This window comes from Amblyomma maculatum, chromosome 8 (genome assembly GCF_055883805.1).
Source record: "Amblyomma maculatum isolate TAMU_Amacu chromosome 8, ASM5588380v1, whole genome shotgun sequence".
NCBI lineage: Eukaryota > Metazoa > Arthropoda > Arachnida > Ixodida > Ixodidae > Amblyomma > Amblyomma maculatum.
Window position 1 is genome coordinate 125,088,531 of NC_139351.1, and position 14,820 is coordinate 125,103,350.

Consider the following 14,820-nt stretch of genomic DNA (forward strand, 5'->3'; position numbering starts at 1 on the left):
ACGCCGAGAGATGACTCTTTGTTGCTGGCAATAAAAGTTATTTTATTCACAGCTGCTAATTTCCGGAATATTCCAAACAGTTCGCTCTTGAAGCCTCATAAATATTTGTAGTGGGTTTTCAAACACACTTTTCAGTTGGTCGAATATTTTGATTTGTAATTGGGGAGCATTTACTCTTTGACATCCACCCAGGCGCAGCCATACGGCTACCAAGGAAAGCTGTTCGTTGTAGCCGTATGGCAGCACTCAGGTGGATGTTAAGGAGCAATTACTCCCCTATTACGCTTTTCAGTGACTAGGTATAAATCTAAGCCCAACGCAGGAGAACCGCTTATGGAGACATTTATTTCATCAAATTGTACTGACGTCATGTTAGTCACAGGTGGTCCCGTTTGCCCCCTTGATTCGTTTAAGTTTGCATTTAATGCATAAATAGATAGCCTTTCCTACCACGAACATTCGGCACGAATCCACCGCTGTCATCGGATATCTCTTAGAGGCAGCCGCACAGCATATCTGAGGAAGCTCATTTGTCTAGATGAATTATATGGTACCATCCGAGGCTTGTGCCATTTTTAAACATTGTATTCTCCCCAGTGCCTGCAGTGTGTAATAAGCGAATGGAGTAAAATGGCTTGCCTATGCTTGAAATGTATGGCTACCCAACCACGCTGCGGCTACGCACGAACTGTCTCCCTTTTTTTGCTAGTTTCAGTTTGGCCGTTGTCTTGAATGTGATATGGGTAATTAATTATAACCTACGTTTTTGACAGCAGAAGACTAAACGGTTAGAGATAACCGCGCAAAATCATCAGTATGCTAAAGCTTCTGCATTTTACCTTCATCACAATGTGTCTGCAGCGGCAAGGACTGTACGCGTGACACTCGCGATATAAGAAAGTGATATTCACTGATTCAGTTGAAGCATGCATGAGCACAGAGGTGTCTCACGCTTCTCAAAGCATTAGCATAAAATGGTCGAAGCGAAGCCTTGCTTACGCTCGTAGCCTGAATCCAAAAGCAGCTTGGAGTAAGTCCACTCGTTGATGTCCTTCAGCACTTCGCTCTCTTCCAGGAGGGGCATCACGTACCGCAGGTTTTGGGACCTAAGGACGGAATCGCAACCATGAGAGGCCCTGCTTAACTACGAAGCTTAACAGCAAGCCCGACGCAGTAGAGGGAGAGCCTCTATAAGAATAGATATCGAATCATACTTGGCTTATAAGCTTAATCAACGATTACTTTTCCTATTAGATTGGAGCTTCTAGTGTTCCATTCTCTTTACTAGATTTGCTACTGCTATATATACCACTGAAAATTGGCACAAAGATGTCATGCGAGTAACGAAATTGCGCTGCCTAGAGCTAGCGTTTCGACTTACAGGTCGAAGTGGCAGGGGTATTCTGACTCGGCGAAGCTCTTGAACGAGGTGTAGACGTATGTGATGACCTGTGTGTTGGGCTCTTTTGAGATCAAATCAGCGGCGATGGACTTGAGCAGGTAAAGATCTGGCTTGGTCCTAATCACAACTGAGAAGGCGGCCAGCCTGATCTCGTGCGTTTCAGTCCAGTTTCGGTAAATGGGAAGGACAATCTCGCGAACCTGCGTGTCGAGAGATGATGCAGAAACCGGTAAACAGCACCGAAAAGAAATATGCGAGATCATCGCCATAATCATTGTTATGGTGAATTGTCAACCGAGAAGCGTGGAATTCAGCAAAATGCTACTCCCTGATGAAACTAGTCGGGTCATCTTCAGATCACGAACTAGGGTGTGTCGATTTTAGTTAGTTGCACATAGATACAAAACGTATTAAACGTGCAGAATTATTATTTCTAGTACCTTGCATCCTGATATGAGCACACACTTGACATCAATCATTTAAATTAAAGAGGACTTGTTGTCGGGTTAGTTTGTTAAATTAAAATTTACTCGGATATTTCGTAAGCATCATGCTGCACCACCCTATGATGGCTGACGGCTGGAAAATCTTTGAAGTCGACATGTCAATCCACATTACAGGTAAAAAAAAAGTCGGCGCTCTGTTGAACTTAGCCCGCTTGAATTTGCACCAGTGGCTATGCGCATCCGCCATGAGTTGACTGTGCATTCATACGAGGGCTGCGATATTGTTAGCTTCAAAGAAATCTTTCGACTTGAACGGAGAGTCGAAGGGCTTCATTTACATTTTATTTAAGATGCAGTGAAAACATGGTATTTCCATTAGAAACGCTTGCCTCAAACACATCCGACCTCCGATCCCAACGAACACTTGGAGATCTCGGTTGCTTTGAGTTATTTTTATTTTGTCCTAGTCGTTTCCAATATGACCCCTCCATCATGACAGGGAGCATGGAAACTGAAGGAACTGGACGCACCTTCTCCGGGTACAAGAAAGCGGCCTTGCTGAGTGACCAGATGGCGACCATCCTCATGGGAGCCGGGTACTTGTTGACCTTGTCCCGGGCGTATTTCTCCAGGTAGTCCAGAGATTCCTTTATGGCAAATTTGCCTGCCACCTTGATGTAGAGAATCCTCTCGGGAACGCTCATTTCTTTGTCGTATACGGGTATCAGATACTGCAAAAAAAAAAAGAAGTGCTCAGTGAAACTTTGCCATACCACGGTTTAAATGAGGATAAAACAATATGCCATGTGGCTGTTTCCACGGGGAGCTAGAAAGAACAGTTCCGTATTACAATCAGGTATATCTTATTCGAAACAGTTAATGGAAGCTTTTTGAAGCGTTCTTTTAGTTTAACCAGTATAACAATCAAAGGGGTTCTTACATTGAAATACTTTTTGGCGAGTTCGGGTGTGCAAATGGCGTGTTCCTTGGCATCGTTCCAGGTGTTGTGGTAGTCCACGATGCACTTGTCGTAGACCAGGGTGCTGAGCGCCTTCAGGCACGCCGAGTGTAGGGAGAACGTCTCCTTGACGTAGCTCACCTCGCAAAGGCGCTGCAAGCGTGATAAACAATGGTCAGTTCAGGTCGTGATAGCGGCCTTATAGAGCGAGCTCTTGATTATTGTAGATCAAAAATTGCTTAAAAACAGGAAAACTAGCTGAGTTATACATTGCTCTATAGCATCTCTACGGCATCAGCAGGCTCCTAAACTTGACTTATTTTTTTTTTACAAATTCATCTACCCTCCTGCCATTGGTAGCTGATGACTGTGACGTCATGGCTGATATTCAGCTATCAGCTCGACTCTCTCAAGGGGCTGACCAATGCATATGAGTCAGAGAATTTTTAGCAGCAATTAGTTTTAACCTGACCTTCCTGACAGCTTTAATACGTCTATTCGTGATTTCATTTTTGACTGCGCCTCTCTTTGGGAAAAGTACGAGGAGGATCTCGTCGACAAGGACACTTACGTAGAATTCGTCGAAAAGGATCTCGGTGGGTTCGCGGAGGTGCTGCGGGATGTCGATGAGCAGCTCTGATGCCTCGTCCTCGTCCAGCTTCTTGCTCTGGATCAGGTGCTTGGCGTACATGAAGGATGGGTTGGTGCCGGCAGCCGTGAGCACCTCGAGGAAGGCCTCCCTGCGACACACACGAAGTACGGCGTTACATTTGCACACTCCGCGTGATTATCGTTTCTGATCAGCTTTAGGTGAAGAGAAGTAAACATCAGCCACGAAATATGAAAATATAGCGAAATCTGTAAATGGTATTAATGCGTCGGAGTGTGCTTAGATAAGCTGTCAGTGTTCCTTCAGTATTAATGGCATCTTGAGGCCTCATAGGTTTGGTGCAAAAGGATTTCGGCCGAGAACTTTCTGTCGTTTCTAGTAAAACCGAATCTCAATGAGTGGTAAATCCCTTACTAAGGACTTAATACAGTCATTCCACAAATCTAGGTCCTCCCGATTTTATGCGTTCCCTCGTACAACGTGCAGATAAAAGTGAGAAAACATTCCGAATTTTTTTCCTTACAGATAGCACATCTTCGTTCAGGATATTGAGGTGAAGTTTTCTTTGATACGCAAAACGTGGCAGCGTTTCCACTGGTATCAAATTTGCGAACCAGCAGAGGCGTGCAGAGAAAACACGTACTTGTGGTCAGTGGAGCCGGACTCTACGTAGCGGTGGTAGAAGTCGTCAATCTGGTTGTAGTCGAGCAGCACGAAAGAGTAGAGAACTTCGAGGAATTTGATGGGCAGCGTGTCTTTCTTGATGGCCTCCTTCAGGTCTTCATCGCTGAAGTCCCACTCGACGAGGCCCCTAAAGAGCCGGCCCACCTGCGAGCAACTCGTTTTCGAGTACCCGTGACGGAGTTACAGACGCGACTTCGGCAGGATGCCTTTTTCTCATTTAGAAGCTCACTTTTCTTAGGCCTAACCAGTGAGAAAAATGAAAACGCTTAGTTTAGATCTCCAAATATGTGATATCTCATTCACCAGTACCAAGATGGTTGCATCTAGGGAAGAACAAGTCTCTCCTGCTTTTCTCTAGCCATGTTTATGTCATATTACCCTAAATTGCTTGGTAGAGAATGTTTTTAATGTGTGCAGCTTTTGACAAAAATACAGAGGCCAACGGGTCTGCTTGTGCATCACGCTGCATGGGTCTTCATGCATCGCCACCCTACAAATATCTTCAAAGGAACTGCGAACCCTCAAACAGGTCTGTCCGAAAAGTATGACTTCCACGTATGGTTCCAGACCCCTACGATATGACTTAGTACCAAAGTCCGCTGGGTATTCACTTTTGACAAAGGCTCTATCACGGGTTCGATTGTTGTACGACTCATATTTCATTCCTTTTATGCCTGCACACTGTTTTCCATGATAACGTAACGTAAGTGTAAAGCTTTGTCACACAATAATAACATTAGACATTTTAGAACTCTTCTTGCTCCAATTATGACGACGTACTTAAAGAACTGGAATCGGAAGTGTCCAGTGTTTGCCAAACGGGGCTGCCCCCAGTTCATTTCTCGACAGTCAAAATTGCTGCGCCCTATGCCTCCTACCTGAGCTCCCCTTTTATCAACCGCTGCACGAAGAGCACTTACCTCGTCGACGTTTCCCTTGAGTCCGTACGTGGCTACCAGCTGGTGTGCGCTCTTAAGGTCCACCAGACGCTTTGTGCCATGCTCTTCGGAGAATAGGAAGTTCAGCTTCGGGTACGTTACTAGGTCCTCGTTGAAAATGATATCGCTGGTGCTGTCGTGGATTTCTTCCAAGTGCAGGGTACGGCTATGCATCGGAAGAAAGAATTAGTCATTGTTAGGCACTCTGAAAGGACACACGCGTTTGTAAATCTGTCCTCGTAACTTTCGTTTTCATCAGCAAAGCTATGCATAGTCAGCAACTGTGGTTCTCGTCCACTAGTCTTTGTTTTTGTGATTCATGGACTGACGTTGGAAACGATGTTTGTACCTCCGTTCTGGTCCAGGAGCGACCATCCTCAACTTATAGATATATGCTTCTGGTAACGTCGGTTCACTACACCCGCGCGAATTCCGACTGCAGCCTCGGTTCTTCGTGATCTGCTCTGTTACCCTCACTGTATTGCTATCTGTGATAATATATCTTGTTTTTCATGAGAAATGTATTGTTTGAACCTAAAATCTACTCAGCGAATTAAAAATCAAGTTTCATCATGACATTGTATTCATGCCTTACGCTACGAACCAAAACCTGAAATTTCGATAACTTTACGTGCGACATGAGCAATGATATAGGAATACAAACCGAGTGATCAAAAGGGTGCAAAAACATCGACTTATTTCGAATCGCACCTTCTTCTCGGCACCGTTTCAAATAGCTTAGTATGAGACAGGAGACCCCTTGCTGGCTCCTGGTTAATATCCAGCACCCAATATTTTTCAGCCCTAGCTCGGCAGAAGGCGAAACTTCGTAAAAGAAGGCCAGTACGCCTAAGTAACTAATCGATGCGTGGTTAGGTATCGGCATTCAATTCCAAAGCTTACTTGAGCATGATCCTGACGATGTTTCCGTCCGGTGTGTAAGGACTGTACATAATCTCGCCGTCAGCAGCGGCGTGTTCGATGATGAAGTTGTGCCGGGTGCCCCGGATATCGTAGTAGTAAGCGGCATTTGACGTTAACGGGTGCTGCAATTACAAGGAAAAAATAAGCCTGCCTGCTCAGTACGTAGGGTGGTTAGTGCAGAAAAACTTGAATAGCAATTGTTTTTTAAAATGCATTTTGAAGTGCCCGGGACATCCTAGAAAGCCTTAAAATTAGTGCGTCTTCGTTATAGCTCTCGCAGGCATCAAAGCAGCATGCTGCTTTTATAATTATTATTAGAAGCAGGTGAAGCAAAACACAACTTGTTTCATGAAGTCGTTCGTCGCCTTCTCGTTTTGCTTTCGAAATGAGAAATTATGCTAAACCACAGACCAGGTCTGACTCTCTTGAAAAAAATACATTTACAACTTGTTCTTTACACCAGAGTACAAACTTCTCCAAGCCTTTGCTTTCAAATTGATGGCAGGTATTTTGTCCACATATTTGTCGGAATAATCACTCACAGTCTCGTCCCCAGTGCATTCCACACAGCGTGAACCGTGTCCCATTCCGAAGAAGATCTGGGGTGTGTTGCGGCACTTCTTGTAGTTCTTGATTTTTGTTACGTTGAGCACATTGGCGAATGGGTTCTCCGGATACGTGGTTTTCTGGATGTCGTACAGGGTCTCACACTCACCGTAAATGCCATCCTGCGCACAAGAAAGAACTTCACTGCATTACATTAGACTAGCTTTAAACTCTAATTTTTAACAACAAAAGCCAACCAAATTGTTTGCTCATAAGAGATTATTATATTTACAATATATCACAGTGAAAACTTCTCACCTCTTTGAGCAAAAAATAGCTTTTACGTAAACGAGTTTATTTCCTCTTATTGGTTACGCTAGGAAAGCGTCACACCCTTCTTGAATTCGGCCTTTTCTAATTCTTGACGTTTGTCGAATAAAAAATGTTTGTTATTGAAAACGTTATAGCTTTTAAAACATTTATCCGCTAAACCTTCCTTTGTTAACTATTAGTACAGCGTAGATTTCAAACGAACATGCAGCCCTAACTCGTATGCCTTGCTTCCTGATACTAACTAAAGGCAGGGCAAAGCTCTGTGAAGCCGCTAGGAACAGCCTTTAGTCTCTGGATCCTTTAAAAACAATGTAATTGTTATTTTTGTAAAATTACATTTGTTTCACACAACTACAAGTATGGGGTTTCTCTAATCAACCACCGGGTATGTTCGTTTGTTTTTTCTCTCCCTGAACTCACCACTATCTGTCTCTACCTGGCAGTGCTGGAACTGAGCGCGCTATTTGTACAGTGTGTAACCAGCTTACCTCGTAGATTCGGTACATTCCGGGCATCTCGGTCCGCACTCCACCGACGCAGTTACCTCTTTCGCAGTCGGCGTAGAAGGCCTCGTCCTTGGGCAGGATGGCATTGTTGCCTTCCAGGTCAACGTTGAAGAAGCTCACGATAGCCTTCTTCAGGTTGATTGACCACACCGGCTCGCCGCGCGTCACTTGGATGTTCATCATCTGCGTTGCAGAGGAGACATCCAGCCACTCTTAAAGTGTATAGCGTTCTCAAACGAGGGAAATTTTAAGGCGAAAGCCTTTAATGGCTCATGTTGTCATGGACAAAATGTCTCCCGCTTTTGCGGCGGCTGTGATTAGCCAAGGCGGGATGACGTCATAGAAGCCTCTACCAATCACAGAGCACCACCACAGTATGCGCGAATGTGTGCCTTTATGGCCATATGCCAATCAATGATCAATTACTTATTAATATCTAAATAATTCACTAAATAGTTACTAATTGATATCTAATTGGATGATTTGTTAACTAATTAATTATTAAGTAATCTGCCAATTATAAGTAAGGACTAATAATTAGTTACTTCATTGTTCCTAATTTGTTCTAGTTGCGCAGCAGAATGTGGCACTCCCGCTTTCGCCTTTCAGTACCTCAGTCATTAAAGTCCCTCGTAATTTTTATCACGTCTGACGGCAGTATGAAAGTTGGCAGAGGTTATTGATGCACTGAGACACTCCGTAATTGCGTTGACATCAGCATTGTTCTTAATATACGAGCGTAGTATATCGGTGCGTGAACCAGGCGCTGAAACTCTCGAATCGCTCAAGGTCCGCTGTTCATAGAGTTTAACGCCTTGATTCATTTACTTTACCTCTTGCAATCTTTACTAGCCACTACATTGTGCTTCTAAACGGCACTTGAATTACATAACTTTCCCATCGTCGTTATGGAGACTACCTTCTCTGTGTCTGGGTTCAGCGGGCAAGCTATTTTTGCAGAGGCATGTTCAGCAAATGTTTAGAAATTTTGCAAGGATGCGACGTGTTTTAGCGTATAATGTGACTCATGAGATATCTGTAAATGTCAAACCTATCCTTTGGCACGGTTTGTGGAAGTTGCTAATTGTTTCTCAAATTACCAATAAAAAACGTACCTAGTTTTGAGCCTATAACGAAGAAGACAGCTCCCATGGGCGTAAAGATCTTAACCTCAACTGAACTAACCGGAGCACGTGCACCGCTGCCTGATATTCTATACGTAACAGCGTAACCGGCGGCCGCTTTTCGATGAAGGTGAAAAGCAAGACGCCAGTGCACTGTGCGATGTCAGCGCACGTTAAAAACGATAGATGGTCGAAATTTCTGGGGCCCTCCACTATACGGCGTCTTTCATATCCTGGGTCTCTTTGAGACGTTACACCGCATATACCAAACAAAACCGCAACAGCGTCATTTGATGCCGCTTCAATATACCTTGAAAAGCTGCGTATTGCTGCTTGTACATTATCTCAAATGCCAATTTTCTGCAAGTGGCAATCATCATACAATGTCGATGCGTCGTTACGCTACTCGGTTTAAGTGAATTTCTCAGTATCGTATTTGCATGCTAGCATTGATTAGTGCCTCGCTTGCTGCTATATAGTGAAAAACAAAAACGTGGTCTGTTTGAGGCGCAACTGGGATCCTGACCTTTCCGTGGTCGTAGCGGGCGGTGAAGGGCTTCTCGATGAAGCGGCTCAGCTCGTCAACCGTGCGGTAGTTGAACGGGTGTTCGTAGAAGTCATCCACGTCCTTGTGAACCTTGTCGAATTTCATGTCGATAACCTGCACGAAAAACAAAGGGAAAAAATGGAAGGCTTTTTATTGAGCTCTCGCAATAGTTCAAAAATGAGGAATCTTCATCGGACTAGGTCCATTCCAAGACCATGGCCAAGCACAGATTTCGTACATAAGAATATTGAGGATGCAAGCGCAAATCACGCGCAACAGGACAATGGCAATGTAGTTTCATGCAGGACGAGCTGGATAAAACATGAAACTACAACCTAACAAAAAAAAAAACACCAATAAAAGGAAGAGAACAAGAAGAGCCTCGTGTTCTGTCCTCTTCCTTGTGTTTGCTTTATTTCGTAGGGCTGCAGTTTCACCTTCGGTATTTTCTTTTTTTTTTCTCGGGGGGGGGGGGGGGGGGTGTTTTTGCTCATTATTCCCCTTTGTCGTCTATTGTTCCTGCCTCTTCTTATTAAACGCAATGATATTTAACTAACGCTCCTATGCGTGCCGTTTATTTGTATGCTGACGCTTTAAGATACAATATTATTTCAGCCGTAGTGTCAACGCCCTCATATAATAACACAGTAATAGTATAATAATAACATAAAATAATCTGGTATAAAAACTCCTGCTTTGGACGTTCTCTGGCTCTGCTTAAGTAGCCTGAGAATCATTATGGAATGCAGTAAACCCAAATATTTTGTTTAATTCTAAAGTCATAGCTTTTAATACCGTATTTCGTTCGGTTTCATAAAATTCAGTGGGGACGATTTCAAACTACTTTGTTTTTCCACCCAGAGCGAGGATTCTGTTTTTTTTAAGACGAACATGGAAGATATAAAGGGAGAAGTTAAGGGACAACCTCACTACTCATATATTTGGCTTCTTATAAACTTACATAACCATTACAAGAACGTTAACAATAGAATGTAAAATTGTTCGCCATGATAATGTGTGGTCGATTGCTAACCTTGAAGAGTAGGTAGTCCCTTTTCGGCTGGACCAAGATCTTGCTCTTGAGGACGACGCCGGAGATCTGCTGACTCATCTCCGGCATGACGGTGTGCAGGTTTCCGTAGTAAGTGTACACGTATTCGCGTCCGATCTCGTAGCCTGCGCAAGAAGTGCATCGGGCGTATTGGTAGAGAGTTTTTATTTTTGCCCAATATTTCGCTTGGAGCAGTAGGGTAATTTAAAAGTTGCCTTAGCAGCATTTTGCGTGCCGCGATGAAAGGAGTGGTCACGACTTCTTTAGCCCACGCGTAAAAGGCTCTTAAGGCGAAAGCCTTTAATGCCTCATACTGTCGTTAGCAGCCGTGTCGGCAAATGTGTCCGCATTTCGGGTGGATGCCTTATATGGCCATATGCCAATCATTACTTAATCGATACTTAATCGATGGCATACGAAAAATATTGGAATACAATTCAAGGTAATGATATGATGATTGCGTGATAATTAATGACAAAATAAGGTATAGTTAAGCAGTTGCCCTTAGCAACACATGTCTATAGAATGGCACTTCTAAATAGCACTAACCATGCACTTACTAGTTAGGACGACCTTAACTAACACTAACCAAACAATAACTTGTACTCCCTAAACAATAATTGCATTAATTAATTAACTATTATAATGCGAAACAGTAGTCATCCTCTTTACTCGAAGCATCATTCATCGCCACATTCGCAACACAACAAATGCGTAGCAGAATGCGGCATTCAGGCTCTCGCCCTTCACCACTCTAGTCGCTAAAGTGTCTCGTAATTTTTTCGTACCCTTACCTCCCTGGGTGATGCTTTTCTTACGTGTTTACTATTGCAGTTACAAAAGTTTCAACTAATCCGAGCGTGTGCTTATGTGCGTATTCCATGATTGCAGGCACGTTGAAGCAGAAGTATCGCCTAATAATCGAAGAAAAGATGCTAAGCAATGTCCGCCTTTATTGCGTGTTTCTCTCTGTTCTCGCTAACAATATGTTTCAGTGCTTCCATTGGAACTTAATGCTAAGATCTGCGTTACCCTTTGCCCGAACACTTTACCTCTGCGTATCTGAAGCCAGCTACCAACTATGACAACATGCATCGGTTCTTGCGTAGGACGATGGGATGTTTTTTGTTTCTTTGTTCGTTTTTTTTTCCTTTTTTTTTTTTAGAATTTTTCATACCTCCGCAAAAGACTGTCTTATATCGTACGATGCTGGCAGCCAACGTTCAGATTTTTTGTTATTGATTTGAAACACGGCGTATTATAGACATCTCAGTCTCCTCTAATGAAGTGTAAGCAGCAGGAAATAAATTTTATACTAAAAAATGGGAATATTCGACGTGATAGCCAAGCATATTTTAAACTCGGAACTTCAGAGAGTCAATAAATGGTTTTTATTAAATAGGCTCACTTTGAACATAGCCAAGACCAAATATGTTATATTTATATCCCCCTATAAAAGCCACCAAAACATCTGCTCCGCAATATCGATAGTAGATAACAAAATTGAAGTTAAAGCTATTCTGTACCTGGGTGTAGCCTTAGATGCTGCGTTAAACTGGAAACCGCATATCGAAAAATTGCGCAGCGAACGTTCTAATGCATGTTTCGTTCTGGCTAAAGCTCGGCGGCATTCCGAAATACACACATTAAAACATTATACTTTAGCGCTTTCGAGTCCCAATTAACCTACTGTATAGAATTATGGGGGTTACTTACATAACTTACATTCAACCTGTTTAACGCCTGCAAAAGCGGGCATTTAGAATAATGACTTGCACAACACCGAATACGCATTCTCTCTCTCTTTGTTTTTAAGACCCTAAATAATGCCGGCATTGTAGCTTCGAGGTTTTCGCGTTGCACTACTCGTACTGAGAGTTCTCACACATTCCATAGAGCCCCAACCAACAGCCGTTCAGCATCACAGGGAAGATGTCTGGTCCCCACATCTCGCAACGGCTATGGTCAGAGGCCAGAGTATCAAGGGGCGAAAATTTGGAATAAAATCCCTTGTGCAATCTTAGCGACGTCTAATCCTTCCATTTCACTAAAGACATTGTTTCTGTCAGCAATAATTACCTAATTTATAATGTATATTGCTTAGCGCTTATCTCTTATTGTTCTCTGTATTGTCGACGTTGGGTTTGCTATACATATTTATCATCGAATGATCACTTCTAAGGCAACTGCGTTTTTTGTATAAAGATTGCCTCTTGCTATCATATCTCTTTTTTTGTGTGTGTGTTTTTTTTTGCTATCAGCTTTTGCACACTCTTCTATTTTATGTTAATTTGCCATTACTTGCAGGTTCTGCATTTATTTTCCTTTGTTTTTTTGCATTATATGTCTATCATTTTATTACGCAGTCACTAGCTATTCTGTACTTCTGTAATTTGAACTAACTTGTTGTATGCTTTGCATTTTTCCATCATTTATATCTGTAATATTTTGTCATGCCGTAGAAAACACCTGTCCTCAATTATCTTTTTGCTTTTATTGCATGGATCCATAACTAGCCTTTGCCTAAGGATTCAGACAGTGATGATATGTATTGTGTTGAAGAAATATTAATAAAATGATATGAAAATAAAAATGAAATGAATGCTTATCAGAACGGCATCTTACCATTTCCGAAGGTGAAGGAGACTAGAAAAGACAAAAACCAAAATCACGTATAAGTAACGAGAGAAGAAAAAAGATGCACAGGAAAAGGAAGCCGTTTGAAGTTAAGCATATGGCTACATACGACTGGTTTATGCGGGACTTAGTATTTTTTTTAATGCGCATCAACGAAGGGTATCTGGGCGTTGCAATTCATAAGTTTGGACATTTGCCGTTAGGTTGCTATTGAACGCATTGTTTCCTTTCTTATAATCTTATTTTACTTTTTTCTGTCGTCCTTGTAGCTCTTTCTTTTTTTTTTTTTTGTCAGATTTTGTAAACACATGCGATATGCACTTAATAGGTTCGAGTTTCTGCTCGTAATCACGAGTCCGTAATCACAAACGCTAACAAGACAGACATCCATGTAGATTCCTTCTTAATAGTCCATCCCTTCTCATCCAATGCGTTCTCTGCCCACTTTCCAAGCCATAGTACTGTAATAGTACTGCCATAGTAAGCCATAGTAAGGTAATGGTCTTGGAATAGGTATTTCACTAAGCAGCTTTTTTAAAAAAAAATTTAGGCTGTTGGAGGAATTTGGCGTGAAGGATTATGAATATTCAGGAGATTTCAGAGATCTATTCTCTTCTCCTTGAAATGTAACCTCCCTGATTAGATGCCCATATTTACAACATTTCCTCTCTTATTTCTTTATTTGTGCACCCTAGTATCACCTTTCTTTCCTTATCCGCACTCCCTTAAACTAAGCAGCATGTCGGCTAATAGTACACAGGAGATGAATTCGCCTTAAAGCCTTTCTCTGGCTCCGTCTATGCGCAAGAGTTTTCTGCAATTTTCAGCGGTTTTAGAACCGTGATAAAGATATAATGAACCGCAGCATTGTATTTGCGAGGTTCAACGGGTTCAACGGCGTTGCACTTGCACAAGTCCGTTCTATATTAGACCACTGCCATTTCTTCTTTTATTTCTGTGCGCCAACATGCATTTCCTTTTTTTATTAAAGATATTTTGCTTCTAGAAAGCAGTTGCACTCATAACGTTCCGAATATTTAAAAACGATTTGGGCTGGAATATACGTTTTACAAAAAGCAGGGTGACCTTGCGCAGTTAGTGCACCGTCTATGACAACTCCTGAAGCCAATTACGCCGAGATGGTATTCCAATCTTTCGTTTCATTTTCAACTTCAGAGGCAGTCTCTAAAACAGTGTTTAAAAGCACGTACCTGTATTGCGGCTTATGGTCTCGTATTGACATAATACAACGCAAACACCGTATAACTATTAATGGACACCCTGATAGCCATGCATACATTTCGGCACCTTGAACCACAAATGGGCCTCTAGTGGAGCATATGAGTCACTAGAACCATCGATAATTTGGCTCAGGGGCGCACTTAGTCATCGAATGATGCCTACCATTTAAATTACTTCATCTGCACATATTACAACTGGACTCGGTCTCTACAGTGCTCCGAACCTCCAGCGTGTAGGGTCAGAGGTTGAAATAATCTTTCTTGGTTTCATCTTTCACCCTTGTGAGCTGCAGTGGGAAGACGAAAAATTAAGGAATAGATCATTCTGAAGTGAGACGGCAAGGGCACGATTTTCTGTATCATTACAGTGCGACTGCGCCGAGTTTTGAAGGTTCATGTTTGAAAGAGCAAAGCCCACGAGGCGGCTGGGCCAAGAATTTAATCCACGAGGATGCGTTTCTGCCTCTAAGAGCTATGTCCACACTCGTTACCTTCTAGCACTAACCCACTGCGCGGCTCTCACCAGAGTACCAATACAAGAGAAGGGTAGTCCACACGGAGAACACATCGAGGGTGTACTCACCGGCAACAGCCGCGAGGGCTGCCAGCCCCAGTAGTAGCCGCATGATTGTCTTGCGGGGCAGGACGGAGTTGAGACTCGTCCGCGCCAAACACCTGCCTCTCCTGGAGATGGTATTCCCATTTTATAACAGCCGCCGCCGCTGTCACGTGACCACTGCGGCCCTATCGAAGAGCGGGGTCCGTTGGACAGGTGGACGACGATAAGTCGTATCGTCAAGAGTGCCTGCATGTAATCGCTTGTTCCGTCTGCGGCTCTTCATCGATAGCTGCTGTATCCGGATATCTTCGAGG

General features: G+C 42.9%; 1 protein-coding gene across 2 annotated transcripts in view; it reads right to left on the reverse strand.

Moving 5' to 3' along the window:
- LOC146182481 (vitellogenin-6-like) overlaps window positions 1–14,610 on the reverse strand; it is a 30,476-nt gene extending 15,866 nt beyond the window's left edge. The window contains exons 1-14 of one of the 2 annotated variants that reach the window (XM_084577612.1): window positions 14,531–14,610; window positions 12,695–12,715; window positions 10,052–10,194; window positions 8,998–9,132; window positions 7,330–7,530; window positions 6,505–6,690; window positions 5,942–6,084; window positions 5,021–5,204; window positions 4,060–4,244; window positions 3,378–3,546; window positions 2,789–2,959; window positions 2,379–2,579; window positions 1,382–1,602; window positions 1,000–1,106 (exon numbers count right to left, since the gene is read on the reverse strand). In XM_084577612.1, the coding sequence (XP_084433738.1) occupies window positions 1,000–1,106; window positions 1,382–1,602; window positions 2,379–2,579; window positions 2,789–2,959; window positions 3,378–3,546; window positions 4,060–4,244; window positions 5,021–5,204; window positions 5,942–6,084; window positions 6,505–6,690; window positions 7,330–7,530; window positions 8,998–9,132; window positions 10,052–10,194; window positions 12,695–12,715; window positions 14,531–14,573 (2,110 nt within the window). In that variant the 5' untranslated portion in view covers window positions 14,574–14,610. The remainder of the gene's footprint in view (window positions 1–999; window positions 1,107–1,381; window positions 1,603–2,378; window positions 2,580–2,788; window positions 2,960–3,377; window positions 3,547–4,059; window positions 4,245–5,020; window positions 5,205–5,941; window positions 6,085–6,504; window positions 6,691–7,329; window positions 7,531–8,997; window positions 9,133–10,051; window positions 10,195–12,694; window positions 12,716–14,530) is intronic. The other variant, XM_084577613.1, reaches the window with a different exon arrangement.
- Window positions 14,611–14,820: the final 210 nt, after the last annotated feature.